This window comes from Haliotis rubra, unplaced genomic scaffold, assembly GCF_003918875.1.
Source record: "Haliotis rubra isolate DU_JTF1 unplaced genomic scaffold, ASM391887v1 Scf1140, whole genome shotgun sequence".
NCBI lineage: Eukaryota > Metazoa > Mollusca > Gastropoda > Lepetellida > Haliotidae > Haliotis > Haliotis rubra.
Genome location: NW_025765049.1, coordinates 152,240 through 170,459, shown reverse-complemented (window position 1 = coordinate 170,459; position 18,220 = coordinate 152,240). Strand labels below are relative to the sequence as shown.

General features: G+C 43.6%; 1 protein-coding gene across 4 annotated transcripts in view; it reads left to right on the top strand.

The window, feature by feature from the left end:
• Positions 1 to 18,220, top strand: part of LOC124253313 (adhesion G protein-coupled receptor B1-like) — a 76,983-nt gene that overhangs the window by 16,304 nt on the left and 42,459 nt on the right. For all 4 annotated transcript variants that reach the window (XM_046687085.1, XM_046687072.1, XM_046687064.1 and 1 more), the window contains exon 2: positions 8,341 to 8,418. In XM_046687085.1, coding sequence (XP_046543041.1) covers positions 8,352 to 8,418 — 67 coding nt within the window. In that variant the 5' untranslated portion in view covers positions 8,341 to 8,351. The remainder of the gene's footprint in view (positions 1 to 8,340; positions 8,419 to 18,220) is intronic.

The window sequence follows — 18,220 nt, the reverse complement described above, 5'->3', positions numbered from 1 at the left end:
CTGATAGCCAGCCCAACATACAACTGGAGCAAGATATTCAGCGACGATCTGGTGGCCCTGCACATGAGGAAAAGCCACATCAAATTCAACTTGCCTGTTTACGTGGGGATGAGCATCCTCGACTTATCCAAACACCTGATGTACGACATTTACTACAATGAACTGTACGGCGGTATGTGTGAAGTGCTGTACAGGGACACGGATACCCTACTGATGGAAATTCGAACCGATGACGTGTCCGAGGACATGAAGAAAAAAATACACCTCTACGACACCAATGACTATCCCAAGGTCCAACTGATGCATGACCTAAAAAAAAGTGCCTGGCAAGATGAAGGACGAATGCGCTGGCACGCTGATCGCAGAATACATCGGCTTGAGACCCAAGATGTATTCCATCTTGAAGCAGACGATAATGAATTCAGAAAAGCGAAAGGCATAAAAAAATATGTGGTGAAAAACAAACCAAACACGCCAGATTAAAAAAAGCCCTGTTCAAGAATAAAACGTTCAAACACCAAATGAACATGCTGAGAAGCGACCGCACTGTCTCCCATGGACACGAAACGATGGATTGCCATCGATGGAGTCACCACTTATGCGTACGGGCACAAATGCATATCGAATAATTGAACGCTCACACACATACCTACATACATCATGGAGAAAATTTATTACAGCCTGCGTGGGTACTCGAAAGGCACGGATGGCATCCCGAAACTCGCCAAAGCCGCTCAAGTCTCAAGACGTCGCCAAAGCTTGGCTTAAAAAAAGAGCCATCTGGCAAGTCTACCTGCCGGCACCTCGTTACATCCCGAGAAGAAAATTTGACATTTTAATGCCTAATCGCGTACCAAGCCGACTTCCTGTTTCTCCCTCATGACAGGGTGAGACGCAAAACCTACAAGTATGTACAGACCATTGTCGACGTCGCCAGTTGCTATAAGGAAGCCGAACCATTGACAACGAAAGATTCGAACGAAATCGCCAAAGCCTTTGAACGCATCTAAAAACGCAGTGGTTTGACCGTGCCTACCGTATTGTAAGTCGGATCCCGGACGTAAGTTCATGGGAGCCGTGTCGCAGCTGCTGGCCAAGCACAAAGTCCAAGTGAAACGAGGTATAGCGGGAGCTCACCGTAGCCAAGCCATAGTTGAGAGATTCAATCGGACCTGAGCTGAACACCTGTTCTCGTACCAGTACTCGCGGGATTTAATGGATCCCAAAAACAGAAATACGGAATGGGTCGTACGCTTACCCCAAGTGGTGGATGCCATCAACAACAAAGTCACCAGACTCGTGGGCAAGAGACCCGTTGAAACCATCAAAAGGAAAGCTGTCGAATCGTCGTCGTCAGCAGCACATTGCAATATAACGTAGAAAACATTACCGGACTGGGTCAGCGTTGGGTACTTGTACCAGCCGGGAGAATACGAGGGAGACAGCAGAAAACACGCCACCAATCCGATATGGTCCATGAAAACGTACAACGTCGACCTGGTCGACATTAAAGACGGCGAACCAAACTTGTGCAACTTGAAAGACGGGCCGCTGAGAGCATTCGTCAGAGAAGAGTTGATGATCGTACCTCGCAACACAGTCCCTTATGGTTTGTGTGCTATGATATGTTACTGCGACCCAAAACCCATGCTCGCTCAAAAACCGGTATCTCCTAAACTATCTGACAGATTTTCGTGAAATTTTGCATGCACCACAGCAGTAGTATAGGCAATAGCGGTTCGTGATCAGGGCCCTTCGGGGCTGACCTGGTCCCGTACCGCTATTGTATATACTACTGGAGCCCGAGTGAGTAGCGAGATTCAGAATCTGAGGAAATCTAGACTTGTTTATTAATGGCTTTAGCATTCCAGAAACGGCTGGGCAAAAGGGGTAATAATGCGGCTCACTGACAGTGATACAGACTATGCCACACTCTGAGTGTGTAGGTTGGAATGCCGGTTGGGACTCATTCAGGATTTGGTACTTTTATAAACAGTGAAGCGATAATTAGGTCTTCTTATTCGAATATTATTAGGTCTTCAGACGAAAGTCTGGAAGACCTACTGTTCTTATCCGAATATTATTCTTATTATCATTTGCACGAATTTTGTACCAGCTCTCCTGAACTACCCCCTGGGTTCGATGAAACTTTCAGGGATGATAGCCTGTAGGCTGAAATTGATACAGTGTTGGAAACATCCCGGTAGGGCAGATAACTCAAAATGTTGAAATCTTCGAACCCCAATATCTCCAAAACTGGTAGAGATAGATTGACAAAGTTTTCACTCGATGTAGACATCATCACCCTTTATTGATGCAATGCATAAAATAAGTCGAAGGGCAGATGAACTTTTCCGTAGGTTTGGAAAAAATGATTTTTTGGCCGATTTTCCCGTTTTGACGGTGCCTGTTTGTAAAAAATCTTCTTCTCCAGAACAGCATACAGTACAATCGTGTTGGATATATCGCTGTAAAGCCCATACTCTGGACTACAAAAACTGCACAAGGAATGTCGATGGCTTAAACAGTTTTGGAGATATCGCCCTTGAAATTTGGATCATTTTTCTAAGACGCATTTTAATAGAGTTCATAGAAATGTCACAACTCTGCAAAAACACAAAGGATTTCATTTTCCAAAGTACCAATCTGTAGATAAATGGGAAACATTTTTGCTTCAGATTGTTATTATGTAATAATCAATAATTACGTCACAATTACGACACGATCACAAACATTACGATTTTCACATTTCCGCACGTTTTGACGGTGCCTGTGTTTCACAATCTTCTCCTCCTGTACGGCAAATAGTACAATCGTTTGTGACATATCGTTGTAAAGCCCGCACCCGGGACTACTTTGATTGCTAAAGGCATGTCGATATCTTCAATAAATTTGGAGTTATCGGCTTTGGAAGTTGGTCAATTTTGTCAAAGCGCATTTTCATAGGGTTCATAAAAATATCACAGCTCTGCGAAAACACAACGGATTTCAATTTTGAAGTTACCAAACTGTAGATACTTGAATGGGAGACATTTTTGCTTCACATTATGTAAGAGTCAATAAATATGTCACAATTACGACACGAACATTGGGATGTTTCGCATTTTGTTAGTGTTCAGATAGCTGAAGAGCGAAATAGCTGAAAGAAGCGCCAGTAAAATCTAGCAACAATCACCACTTCCTGGTTTTCCAATGCCCAAAGAACAAGGTGCTTGACATTTTTACCACAAAAAAGTCTCCAATATTTACCAGTTATCTCTCTTTTTCTATATGCCCGTATATATTGTTCGATTCCTTTGCTTTGTTTGACTGTGAAAATCTTGCAAAAAACTCCACTTCCTGGTTTTCCTATGGCCAAGTTGATGTTGAGTTCGGTTTTACGTCACATCGGCGTAATTCCAGCCATACAGTGACGAGATCAAGTTGGAGTTTTACACATTTTATATACAAAGTCCAAAAAAGAGTTGTTTTTAACATATATATTCATTACATTACTATTAACAAGTGAAAAATGACACAGCACCAAACTCAAAAACAAGCAATCTGTGACTCACATTACATAGCTATAAATTATGGTACAGGTCAACTTCACTCAGGTAGCTAACAATTAGATGCCCGCTCACGAGGGAAAACAGATCTTTCAGATTTATCGCTTCATAATGTGAATCTCTTGCTGTCGAAAAGTCCGCGCAGTCAAGCTGTATATGCTTGATGGTGAACACTTTGAACATTGCAAGAGACACACATGGGAGGTCCATCCCAATCCGTTTTCAGCAGATAGTCATGAGTAAACCGACTGTGGCCAATACGACATCGTCGTAAAATTACCTCACCACGTCTTGACTGACAACCCAGGTATGTATAACCAATTGCTGGCTTTCCAATGCCCAAAGAACAATGCGCTTTTGGTAAAACCTAGGACTCCAGCAGCTTGTTTATCAGTCTGACTGTGCCAGGATCGCGCGAACCCTTTCTGCTACATGATCATGATTGCAGGAATCCAGCACATAAACGCACAATATCTGATACATTTAAAACAGAAAAAAACTTCACACACAAAACTGCGGCCATGGCAGTCGTACTTTCAAATCATCTTAACTGCACCACAGAAAGTATTGAATGGGTGTTCCACAAATGCACTATAGACACATAAATCTATAACTGTTTCACAGATGCAATATATGCACATAATCGATAGCGTCAGATAGCTAGGATCATGGCAAATCCAGAACACTAATCGTTTTGACCGTAGAACAAAGGACAACGGAATGCAGTTTGATCAAGACGTCAGGTTCTGCTTCCTTCATTCCTGCTTTGAAAAGAAATGTAGATGAAGGTTGTCCATCAGCTTTTTCAGATTTTGATAAAGCTAATATGTTAAATGAATATTTTGAGTCTATATCTAATTTAAATGGTGCAGATACCACTTGTTTACCACATTTTGACAAGCGTACCGATGCGGTATTGGAAAACATTACAATCGAAGTTAATGAGGTTGCAGATGTCAAACGATTTGTTATACAAATATCAGTGTGGCTTCCGGAGAGGTCATTCTACTGTACATCAACTTGTAGAAATTTATAATCAAATTTGTACATCACTCGATAACAAAGAATACTATTGTATGGTCTTTTGCGATGTATCAAAGGCCTTTGATAGAGTTTGGCACAGAGGGCTTAAGCTTATTTAGAGATGTACGGAGTCAGTGGAAAACTCCTTGATTGGTTTAATAGTTATGTAACTGATCGCAATCAGTCAGTCTTTGTTAATGGGTCGCTATCCAAGCCTATGGTGTTGAAAGCAGGAGTTCCCCAGGGATCAGTTTTAGGCCATTTCTTTTTATTGTGTATGTAAATGAGATAGCTGATAAGTTACATTGCATAACTCGGCTTTTCGCTGACGATACTTCACTGGGAACTTTATCAAAGGACAAACAAGTGATGGAAAGAGCCATGAATGAAAATCTAGAAATATTAAACGATTGGGCAAAGGTCTGGTTAATTTCCTACAATCCGGAAAAAACTGAAGCTATATTATTTACTTTGAAAGATGGCAAAAAAGACATATATTTGAAGTTTGATAACTGCAATATAAAAACAGTCATAAACATCTGGGTTTTATCTTCACGTCGAACGGGAGTTGGCATCATCATACTGAAAACATTATCAAAAAGACATCTAAAATGATTGGAGCATTTCGGAAATTACAGTTCTTATTAAATAGAACAACACTAGCGAAAATATATACTGTATTCATAAGGCCACACTTTGAGTACGCATGCGAGGTATGGGATGGATGTTTAATTGAACAAGCTAATAGATTAGAAAAACTTCATATTGAAGCAGCGCGCATAGTTACTGGTCTTCCAAGATATGCATCTTCTAGTTCATTGTATTACGAAACGGGATGGGATTTACTTTCTGAGAGAAGGAGAAGACGCAAATTAACATTATTTTATAAAATTAAAAAATGCCTGACACCAGTTTTTCTTCAAGATTTACTCCCACCTGTAGTTAGCAGCCAGACAAGTTATGAGTTAAGAAACTCAAATAACTTTAGTCAACCATATACAAGACTGAGGTACTCAACGTCATCTTTTACTCCATCAACAGTTAAAGTGTGGAATAATATTGCCTTAGCTATTAGAAATTGCGACTCTGTTGCCACGTTTAAATCTTATATCCACGTGAAGGAAAAATGTGCACCTATATATTATTCATATGGAATAAGGAAGTTCAATGTTATGCACACTAGATTAAGATATATGACGAGTACACTTAATTATGATTTATATAGAATAAATGTGAAAAATGACGCATCATGTCAATGTAGCCATAGATGTGAGAATGTTTTTCATTACTTTCTTGAATGTCCTTTGTATACTATTCAAAGACATAAACTGTTAAAATCTTTAGAACATATTGTCAAAAATAGAACACTGATTGATATTAATCTTATCTTACAAGGCAATGCAGGTCTCTCAATCACTGACAACCAGAATGTTTTCAAATATGTACATATCTATATCTCTCAAACAAAACGCTTTCTCAGTTAACATCTGTTGTACATATCCTAGCCTATGTCTGTCACTTGTGTACTTTGTTGTAAGATGAATTGTGTCATTATCTGGAGAGGGCTTTTCTAAGTTGGATAACTTGTGCCAAATCCTTTTCTTGAATGAATAAAATATGTTTAAAACAAAACAACTATTTCTTCTCCAGAACTTCTTAAAAAAGGTACATGACCCCGCGACCCTGGCTGCATTTCACCGATCTGATCTCGTGTCCAAAACATGTTCTGCCTACGTTTTGGGTGGTTTCTAGCCCTTGAATACACTCCAAACACCCGTAATTCCGAGAGTTAAAATGAACGCTCCACCTGGCGTCCAAAGAAACAGTACAAGTAAAGGCAGCCACGGGAGTGTATGGGGAAGTGTGAAGACCGTCAGTATTGCCCAGGAGGCAATCCTAGTTCAACAATGCTGTTGTTTTCCAGAATAGCTTGGTCTAGTGATACCTCTTTAGGAGTATAGTTATCGGTCTACTTCTTTTGCAGAACAGGCACATAATACGCTGTTTAAATGCTTGTGCGTAATATTCCAGTAGTATATTATTTCGTTCTACCACTCAGACAAAGGAAAATTAGCCAAAACAAAGCGATAACAATGCAATAATTAGCAAAAATAAAGGACACAAAGCCTGCAAAGTCTTCTACCACTCAGACATAGAAAAATAGCGTAAACAAAGCGAAAACAATGCAATAATTAGCAACAACAAAAGAACATAAAACCTCCAAAAGCATCCACAAACCTTCAAAGTACTATATGAGTCACCGTGATTAGAATGTTGTCCATGGGCGGATCCAGGAATTTTTGTTTTTTCAGTTTAGAAAAATCAACGTCAAAAAAAATCTTCAATGTGATCTTAAGTCATTTTCAACGCTCTGGATACACCAATGTTTTCTATTCACGTCTGAACAATATTGTGTTTGCGCAATGATCGCATTGATAACACATAAATAGATGGACACAGTGAATTTTGAATTAACCCGAAATAAGGCTAGAAAGTCAAACGTAGACGTGAAAACCTGAAGTGTTTATTCTTGTAACCAGCCAATATTAAATGTTGGCAGAGAGTGGGAAACATTGGCAGGGAGTTGGATATGTTCGCAAACAGTTGGAAATGTTTTCAGGCGGTGGAAAAGTTGGCAGGGTGTGGAAATGTTGGTAGGCAGTTGGAAATGTTGACAGGGAGTTAAAAATGTTGGCAGATAATGAGGGATGTTTGTGGGCAGTGGAAATGTTGTCAGACAGTGGACATGTTGTCAGATAGTGGGAGATGTTATCATGCAGTGAAAACGTTGTCGGACAGTGGATATGTTGTCGGGCAGTGGATATGATGTCAGGCAGAGGGAGATGTTGTCAGATATTCGAAATGTTGGCAGGGAGTTGAAAGGCTGACTAAAGATGAAAATGATGACCACCAGTTTGTTTGAGTGTCCGTCCAATATCATCACAAAATATTACTATGTTGGTTCATGAAAGCATTAGAAAAAAAGTTATACACTAACGACTATATAGGAAAGAAAATATGACCACAACTGTTTTGCTCCATGATATTTTAGCCAACAGTGAATCAAATCAAAATAATGACTGCCGGATTGTTTCGGTGCTCGTCCAATTTCTTCACCAAATATCACTATATATAACCTCTTGACATCTTTGATTGAGATGAGAGCTCTGAGATGTTGGATTGCTGACAAAACTGGACGTATTAGTTATAGTGTTGCAACATTTTTGACAACATTTATTAGCTAAAAGTATTAAGTTCACTGATCTTACTTAAACAATGTATCTTTCTTCCAATAATAATACATAATTTGATTAAACTTGTTATAAATGCTTCTGATAATATTTGCAAATATTTAACAATTTTCAAAGATAATTTATTTTCGGAGGCTATTTTGGATTGATTTCACCAAAGGAGATAATGTATATTAGGGAAAACTTAATCAGCTGGTTTTACACATCCAACAATTTTAATGAAGTCCCATTGTGTGAGTGTGTAAATTCTGGTGCTTATGACCAAAACCCTCATGTGCGTCTTGATTGGTGATTTGATTGTTTCATTTCAATCACTCATTATATACTGAACTTGACTGATTTCATAAAGTTATAATTAACATGAATAGAGCATTTTCAAAATCATGCATTCATTTTGTCATAATAAATGAAATCAGCTTACCAGTAAATCGATAATAAAGGTGGCGACAACCCACCTGATCTATCATGAATATTGTTCTCTAATGTTGACAATTGCCACTTTATATATTTCCTTTCAGGTTAACTTGACATGTGTCCCAACTACTCGTGCCTGGTGGTCATCGTTGTGTGTCTCCTTGGATCAGTTCAGTCTTTGAGTAAGTTTGAATTGACATGTTTACTCTCACTCACATTAGTTCGTTCATTCATTCATTCATTCATCCAAGAAGCGGTGAATGTAACCTTGCCTGTCATCGGGATACGATGGCATAGATCATTGTATCAGTTTTATTATGGTTTACAGATTAATGCGGCAGAGAGGGTTCGGGTAATCCTTGCACAGTCAGGCTGGTAAGGCTTATCATCAGCTCAGGGCCCTCCCCCCTTCTACACGCAGCCCAGACAGCGAATGGTACTTCTCCCAGGAAACACTGCTTAGCCGAACCCACCAAGCCCTTTCCGGAGAATATGAAGGCTCCCCAACACTGCAGCCTTCTGCATTACCCAGAGTGTCACAAGGGCTGAGAGAGGGTGGAGAACCCGGGCACTCTCCTGATCTGCGCCACGAGATCAGGAGGTACCAAACCAAGGGCACCGAAAACAATGGGGAGCCTGACGACAGTGTACTTGGGATGCAAGTCAGACATTTCAAAGACGAGGTCCGCATACTTAGTATGCTTTTCCTGAATCTTGCCAATCACATTGCTGTCAAAAGGCACAGACAATTCAATGATATAAATATATTCATTGGCTTTATCAAAAAGGACAAGATCAGGTTTGTTGGCAGGAATTCTTCTGAGGGTGTATATGGGCCTATTCCACAAAAGTTTGAAAGCATCATTTTCCATGACGCCCTGGACATGTTCAGGGTCGTACCATGGATGGACCTCGCAGTCCAAGCCACAAGCATGGCGGAGACGGTAGTAAAAGCAACGAGCCATGCCATCATGTCTTTTAAGATATGCTGTTTGTGCCACAGTGGGAAGTGACTGGTCCTGAGCAGCAGTAGGAAGCCCTCAGTTTCACATTTGAGACCAGCCGACTTCATCCAGGCGAAGGAGTCGGTGGGATTCCTATTCTGTTCCACACACTGCATGTACACACGATGCAATGGTTTCCCAGAAAGCTCCTCCACAAACGACCGATTCTGGGCAGTCTTGGTGAAGGACTTCACCTGGTTTACTCCCATTGCTGTACCGTCCAACAGCTCATGAAGAGCCTCCACATTGATTGGCATATATAAATGGGTGAGAGAGGAACGAGGGTGGTGGGCTCTGTTATCAGACATGATCCTTCTGGTCAGGCGGTCAAGACTCTGAATGTCTTGTTTTGTCCAATCAACTACTCCAAAGGAATAGGAGAGGACTGGCACAGAAAAAGTATTGGTGGCCTTGACCTTGTTTCGAGCGTTTAGCTCTGACCTCCAAATTTTCTTTAAGCGAGATTTGTACTCGGCCCGAAGTTTGTCTTGAATTTGGGCATTCTGGAGCTTGTCTCGAACTTGCATTCCAAGATAGGTGTCGGCCTGATCTTCCACAAGATGCTCAATAACTCCTCCCCCATGTAACTTGACCGATCCACCATTAACTACCTTGCCACGTTTTAAATGAAGAGTATTACATTTGTCGAGTCAATGGCAATGTCATTAGAAAAGGACTCGGCGAGGAGAACCTGTTCTTTCAAATTGGTGTCTCCTTTGGCAAGGAGCTCGATGTCATCCATATAAAGAAGATGAGTAAGAGGTTTTGGGTATCTGTGCTGAGGAGGTCCGGGATGGTAACCCTCCTCTCTGTTGAGCAGAAATCTCAAAGGATTTAGAGACAAACAAAAAAGCAAAGGACTGAAGGAGTCCCCCTGGATTGGAATAGATTCCACAGTCTTCGCCTGCACTTGCGAGTACATCTCAAGTTGAGTTGACCAGCAACCCATTAAAGACTTGAATAAATCAAGTAGTCGCTCCGGGAGGTCAATACAACGAGGATACTTCAGAATCCATTCATGAGGGACAGAGTCGTATGCTTTTTTTGTAGTCAATCCAGCACATAGAGAGGTTGCGGTGAAATGTTTTAGCCTCTTCCAAAATCATTTTCTGTACAAGAAGTTGATCCTTGCACCCCCAAGATCCCTTTCGTGCTCCCGTCTGCTCTCTATAAATTATATCATTAGCAGAACATTATGATGACACGAAGTTTGTCAAACACCCTGTGAATAATGTGTATTGTGTATTTAAACATGTGATAGGGCGGATGTTTTTGGGATCCTGTCTTGGGGAGGAGTATTGTGCGACCTTTGCAGAACCACGGAGGAACATCACCTGTGTCCACGAGAGTATTGAAGCAGTGAAGTAATGGTGTTTGGACACAGGGGAACAGTTTCCAGTACCGGTTTCGAATGCCATCAGGCCCTGGATCTGTATTAGATTTGGACTTTTTGATAACACTTCTCAGGCAATCTGGTGTGATGTAGCAGACAAACGACCTAGTTACTTTCTCATGCATTGCATGGTCATAATCACGGACCCATTGTGCCTCAGGGTTACAGTCGCCGGGTACAGACCACAACAGTAGTATATACAATGGGGGTTTTGGACCAGGTCCAACAAAAGCCTCTGCAAAGCCTTATTTGTGAAATAAGGCTTTGGTCGGACGCTTAGCTCTTGCTACCATTACCCCTACTATAAAAAAGTTTGAAACGCTAGCGGGATACGAACGCCACAGGTATACCTCACAACCGCGCCGCTTAACCGACTGAGCTACCGGGGATATGGTTGAAGTTGGTTGGTTTAACGGGTCTATCCTGGGATAGCGAACTGATCATGTGACATGTGTTGATATTGGGATTACTTGGGGGGTTAACATTGTGCCGTATGGTACGATCAATAATTCCGCTCTAACAAACCCTCTACCTGGCCCATCCCTCAAGTAGTACAAGTTAGGCTCGTCTGCTTTCATGTCCACTTTATCTATGTTGTAAGTTTTGACTGACCATATAGGATCGGTGGCTCGCTTACGGCTATCACCCTTGTGTTCCCCCGGCTGGTATAGATACCTAACTAGGGCCCTATCTGGTATCTGTTTCTCCTTCCCACGCAATGGAGCAGCCGACTCTGCCACTATTGATTTTAGTTTGATAGCGTCTGCCGGTTTCTTGCCGGTGAGACGGGTGGCTTCATGGTTGATTGCCGACACCACCTTGGGTAACCTCATGACCCATTCAGTCGATCTTTTCCCCAGGTTGGCCATCTCTCTCACATACTGATGCCCGAATAAGCGCTCAGCCAAAGTTCTATTGAATCTCTCAACTATGGCTTGGCTGCGATGGGCTCCAGCCGTGCCACGCCTGACCTTTGTATCATGTTTGTCTAACAGGTGTGACATGACACCCATGAACTCCCGCCAGGGGTCAACTTGCAGCTCTGTTGGCCACGTCAGCGGGCTGCGTTTGTATATGCGTTCAATTCCTCTGGCTACCTGGGCCGAATCTTTCGCTGTCAAGGGTTCGGCTTCCTTGTAGCGACTGGCTACGTCCACTACGGTTAAGGCATACTTGTACCTCTTGTCGTCGGGTAGAACGCTGCCTGGTGAACGCTATTGGGTATGTTAATACCAAACCTCCTTCTAGGCACGTAGCGTGGTGGCGCCAAATAGATCTACCAAAGTGCTTTTTTTTCAAGCCACGCTTTGGCCTCCTCAAGGGGTACTCGCGCCATTTCAGCAAACTTATCTACAGCGCTAGCTCCTTTCCAGTACCCACGCGGGCCGTAGTAAATAGCCTCAAACCTTCTCTGGTTCCGTGACATGTCGCCCTGACAGGGTATTGTATTTATACATACACCTATGTTCTTGGTTCAATTTTCTCATGCCCGTACGCGTACGTGTTTATCCCATCAATAGCTATCCAACGTTTAGTGTCCAACTAGGTCATCGGTGAATATCTTGCTACGGTTGAATGCCGGACTGGCTATCAGTCTCCTGAGCTTGTCTTCCTCATTCGACCGAACCAGCTTCACGGTCACGCGTTTCCTAAGGTTCTCCATAGTCTTACCGAACACCGAGTTGTTCATGAGCTTATATAGATTTTTCTCAAAGTCACTGGTGGCAAGCTTTCGGAGGTCTGTGTTCATTCTGATATAGGGCTCCATCCATGGGCTCTGGTCGAACATGAGCACCCTGTGTATTTTGGTCAGCCTCATACCCAACGACAGGTACAGCTGTAGGTTGCGATAGTGAACGATGTACTTGGTCTTATTCATTCAGTTGGGCACGAGTTTATACTGCTTGAAACATGTCCGCCTAAACGTCTCAAACACGTCTGCTAACAGCAGTACATCTGTCCTCATGTACAGGTCGTGATAGTCACCCAGATTCCTACAACCCAGTTTATTCCATACATTAATAGCGTGTGAGTTATCGTCTTGGGACATTGCCGAGTTGGTCAGATTACTGTAAAATTCTCTGATGGGGGGTAGTCTGGTCTCGGCGAACTTGGCCCAACCATCCATGTACTCATAGGGGTACACACACTTCCTCATCAACAGGGATCTAGTCTCGGCGTCTGTGTATCGATCGGTAATAGGGAAGGTATCGTTGGCCTTGACCAGACTGTCGAGTGACGACAGTAGGAACTGAACCGAGTCGATGAACCTAAGGCCGTTTAAGCTGAAGGAGATGTATCTCTCCATGTTGTTTTGGATACACGTTATATTACCATCGATTTTTGCGATGGCCTGCATGATTAAGTGAGAGTCGTACCCTCTCAAGTTGGGAAAGACCACGGGGATGTTTATTGTCTTAGGGATGATTCTAAGCTTGAGGTTACACGCGCTGTGAGCGGCGCCTCTATACTTACCTGTTACGTGACAGTGATCTCCCATTGAATCACCGTTAAGTGGTGAGTCACACACGTAGCAGTTAGTGCTACAGGCGTGAGCTAGCCGGTCGGCTTTGGTCATACGCATGGGGGCGATTGTATACAGTGCATTTCTGATATTTTTTTCTTCCTCCTGCAAACACTATAGAAACCTTTCAGCCGCGTCAGGACCCCTATACACTTCCGGAGATTTCGTTTCCCCATCACATCAGACGACCACGTATCCAAACCCACAGGCCTCATGCTCCTGTGTTTTCTGTGTGAAGCTCTCACCTGTGGGAGTATCCCCAACAGCCCAGCCGGCGGCAGCCTCAACAGGTTTGACCAAGGCTTCAAAGTCGGCGTATATGATATAAGGCACAGACATTTGGTTCTTGTGGTTACCGAATTTTAGGATATTATCACCTTCCTTAGGCATGTCGACTCGTATAGCCGCCTGCCCCACACCTTGGCAATCCTCCCGGTGGGATTCTAATAAATCAGCTCGTGTGAAGCCATGTAGGCACCGTTCGCAGAAGTGGGTCTTTTCTCTGTGTGCCGATTGGTCATACAACAGCCTGCTAAAGTGTTTTATCCACGCGTAGTGGTACTTGTCAGCTCGCTGGATCATGAATATATTGATAACGCGGACCCCCAACACTGGGCTTACTCTGTGCACTATTGTTGTGTTACCTTCATGCCCAAAGACATTTATAGCTAGATTATTCTGTTTTTCTATTTTAGTTATCTGGGATATGGGGGGTGGGTTCATCTATACCATCCCAGTTGAGCCCATCGTCTTGGGGATAGCTAGAAAGGCTGTCTGAATGAGTGTCAGCTGGAAACAAGGCTGACCTGATAGCTACCCTCAGCCAATCGTCTCCTCTATTCTTGACGTTGACCATGGCATGTTTTTTTCCTATAGTAGGGGGGCAAGTCTAGGTATGACCCGCCTCTGAACGGCACGTATTTAGCTATGTCTAGATAGACATTATCGATTTTATCTACAGCCCACCCGGACTCCAAGTGTGTGTAGCGTTCTAGGTATTCTCGTATCTGCTGAAAACTGGTATCGATTGATGCGTCTATGGTCTCTATATGGGTCACGACCTCTTGCCTACCTCTGAAGTAAGGCTGAACGTACTCAGTGACCCCTCCCCCCACTTGCTTATCGAGCGACATTTTCATTGTGATCTGAAATTTGATACTTCCTAGACTGTTTAGTTCCTGGTTTATTTTATCAGCTATCAGAGGCTTGATATCTGTGATGTCTATATTCCTTATCAACATGCATGCACCAGCCTCTCAAATAGTTGCCTACAGCGCGCTCAGTGCGCACGAACTGTAGGTCAATAGCTCTATTCTGCCGTAATAGTTCTACAAGCTGTGGTTTCCTCATACGGGAATACCCACCTAAACCCAAATCGCGAACCTCGGCTTTTAATTGTTTTACAGTGGGAGGTTTTGCGACGGAGGCATGTGATAACAATGCGATTAACCCGGCTCTCCCCAGGTTTGAATAACCCGTGAGCCCAAGCTGTTTTGCTTGAGCTTTTAATTGTTTTACCGTAGGAGGGGCTTCTAAACCTAATAATCTCAACAAGGCTGGCTTCCTCATTCGAGAATACCCGATTACACCTCTCTGCCTGGCGATCCGCTTAAGGTCACCAACAGTAGCCATAGTTGCGTACACACCTAAGAAGATCAATCTCTAATTGGACCACAGTAAAGGGAGGTAACTCCTCCAACCTTGATAAAAAATATAGTGAGGCGCTCATAAAATCACTAGATGGGCCGTTTCGACCCAGTACTCACATTGTTGGACATAGTATTCCTTGAAGTCGTGCATGGGCGAGTACACTTAACACCCTCCTTAATCCATGCCACTCCCAATGTCACCTGAAATCTGAAGCGCCCCCAGTCGTTCAGTTCCTCTTCGAATATGTTTTTGACCAGAGATTCGATCTTAAGTTCCACAGACATAGTTATACCTAGGTGTGCATAATCTCTAACTGGGCCACTACACTGCTATCCTGAGAAGTCGCCTACGTTCTTTTATGTAGGCCTTTTTTATTCTCGTAGATGAGATGATGTCTGACTACGTTCGCCCCGTGAGCTTTACATAGGCAGTAGTGCCCTTTAACCCCTATACCACACACAGAACACGTGTAGTTAGGACTTCCCATGTGGAAACAACAGTACCCCTCAGTCCTGCATCTCCTATCACAGGCTTCTTTCTTCCCCATAAGTATGTATTCGCATCGGTATGGAGCAGGTCTCATGTTTAGCATACTTATATGAGTACTTAGTCTAATTGTTTCGCAACCAACCAGTCGCTGCTATACCCAGCGCTATGAAGACCAGTTCACGGTCCATTTGCCCCTTGGATGGTGTGTAGTACTGAGCGAGTGTGGGTTTATTGAGCGGTTGCAACCGTTTACCAGTTAGTAAGAAGTATTCTCTCACTGCGTCGTCGGCATCGTGGAATGTTTGAACGGCATGGTTTTCACGCCTGAGTTGTTCGTTAATGTAATCGATCCTCTGGAGGTGTTTTTTTAGCGTACTCGGATTGTGCGGCCTGTAATTTCTCAATAGCGAGGTTATGTCGCTTCCTTTCTTCCTGTATTTCAGCCGCGTGTGACTCTCATAGTTTCGAGAAGAGGAAAGTACTCCCGGAAAATGCTAGGGCATTTACTAACGCCCCACCGACCATCATGGCAATCGTAGCCATCCTATATTTACTTCATAATATTTTCAGGTAGTATCCCTTGTTTTACTAGGATGTCTTTTGTAGCCATCGCCATACCAAGGTTCATTATGAGCATACCCATATCCTGCAGGTTGAAATCTAGCTTGAATAGTTGGTTGTTTAAGCACCAGTTTAGTCAACCGAGCGTATCCTACAGCTAGACTGGCGACCACGGTGGTGTGGTATGCATCGTTGACGAACGTTTTCCCCTCAGACATTATGTATATGATATAAAAATATAAAATTATAACATGATATGTGGGTCGACCTCTAATTGTGGGGAATCCCTGTGAGGGTTTCCCTCACTGTGTCGTGTATATAACCATGAGATAGCCACGGCAGCAGTTACGCCTACAACCAACAATAGTCGAGCCGGGTGACTCACCGTGATAATTTTATGTTGGTTACACCACCGTTTTTTACCGGCAGCTACTCTCTTAGGGTTCTTCTGCCTGGTGACTGTCACCTCCAGTTGGGGTTTCCCCAACGTGGGGGTTTCCCCCGTCTCCTCTGAAGGGGTCTGGGGTGGGGTTTCCCCCTGCCCCCTGGAGGTTTCCTCCAGTTGTGGTGTCTCCTCCTGTGCAGCATCCATCTATACAATTATTATTATTTTTCCTCTCAAACTGGCAATGCTTTGCCGTGATAATCCCCGCCGTCACAGGGGCTAACAACATACCGTATTTGTGGTACAGCTCGCAGCTGATAGAGCTCAAGGCGTGTTCGATAAAAGGGACTTTCTCGAGGTCTTCCCACAGGTAAAGTCGGCGCTCCGGGGGGATGGGAAGGAAGTATGACGCAATACCAGTGTATATCTGGGTCATAGCCGATCCTATTGTCTTTGTCATCTCTGCCCCGAGCCGGGACTCGTAACTAACGTACAGCTTATCGATTTCTTCGGCTGACATTTTGTGAATTTTACCTGGAGTGTACTCCCCAAAGTAATGTTTGGCTTTGCCGCCAACAGCCACCGCCACCAGTTTCTCTTGCTTGTCATCGTCCACTGGCACCAACAATTGTTCGAGCAGTTCATCACACTCCATCTTATAATGTGATAAGTAAGTTTTAGTTTTAACTATATAATATACGTTATAGGCGAAACACAGAGAAATGAAGGTTAAGTTGCACGACGAACACTTCAAATACCATAGCTATAACTGATAAGTGCTCAACGCTAAGAGCTAAGTATTGCTTAGCTTTGCTAAGCTTTGCTAAGTATTTACTTAGCATTTACTAAGCTTTGCTAAGCTAAAACACCCTATAGGCTACTGGTTGATCGGTCTTGAGCACGAGCTTAGTGTGTTTAGTTTCAGCGAGCTGTTTCTTCACATTGTTCTCTCTCAAACACTCTTCGAACGAATCCCTGTCCTTGCAATGAAATAAGGCCACCCATCGCGTCTGCTCCCTGAGCTCTTTCAACACCGAGTTGAACTACTACGTTAGCACCCAGACGCCGTGCCGGCCGGAGAAGGCCAGGTACGATAGCATGTCTCTCTTTTTTGTTATCTCACGATTAGCGCTGCAGTCTTCCAGTATGAACAGTGTCGACTCCCCTTTAAATTTCTCGTGAAGAGCTTTCAACCAGTCATGCAGGCGTGTTCCCGGGTCGACTTTGTGTACGTCCGGGTCCGTCATCACCCAAGGTCTTTCCGTGTACGTTTTATTCATGCTCAGAGTATGGCACATGATAACGATGTTGTCGAACACATCCTGTAGTACCCCTCCAACATATCCAACACGAAAACGGTCTACCCACAGCCAGTCTGCCCACACACTATGGCGCAGTGTGGGTCGCGGGGCAAATCAATAGGCAGTGGCCTAGTAGATGGCTTGCACGAATCTCCCATTGTCTATAGTAAGTTGCGCGTCCATAATAACGTACAGATATAATTTCAACTTGCCAGCGGGTTGAGCCTTCTTGGTAATCTTGATTGTTATCCCCTCGCTGCCGTTGTCTATGCAGCGACCGCTACCGTGTAGTTTATCGTCATCCGTGGATCGCATGTCCAACCACAGCGCGTACTTGTTGGTCAGGTATTTACTGATCTGCACGGAGGATAGGTCCAGGTCCTTGGTTATGTATGGGTGTTGTTTGATGGCCGGTAGCTTTTTTATCTCATCCCACTACTGGTATGCCCTCATACCATGACTGAACAGCTGGTTGGGCACGCCCTCTATGGTCACTTCCACCTTTTCAATCTCGGGGTTGAAAAACTTCTCGCTGTCCCTCCGGAATGGCTCGTAATCCTCCACTGGGACGACCAGGATACCTTTCATCGATCGCACCGTCACGTTCTGGTTGATATTCCACACAGTGTCGCTCTTATCTCGCACGACTGATCTATGCCTCAGTATGCGGTCGTACA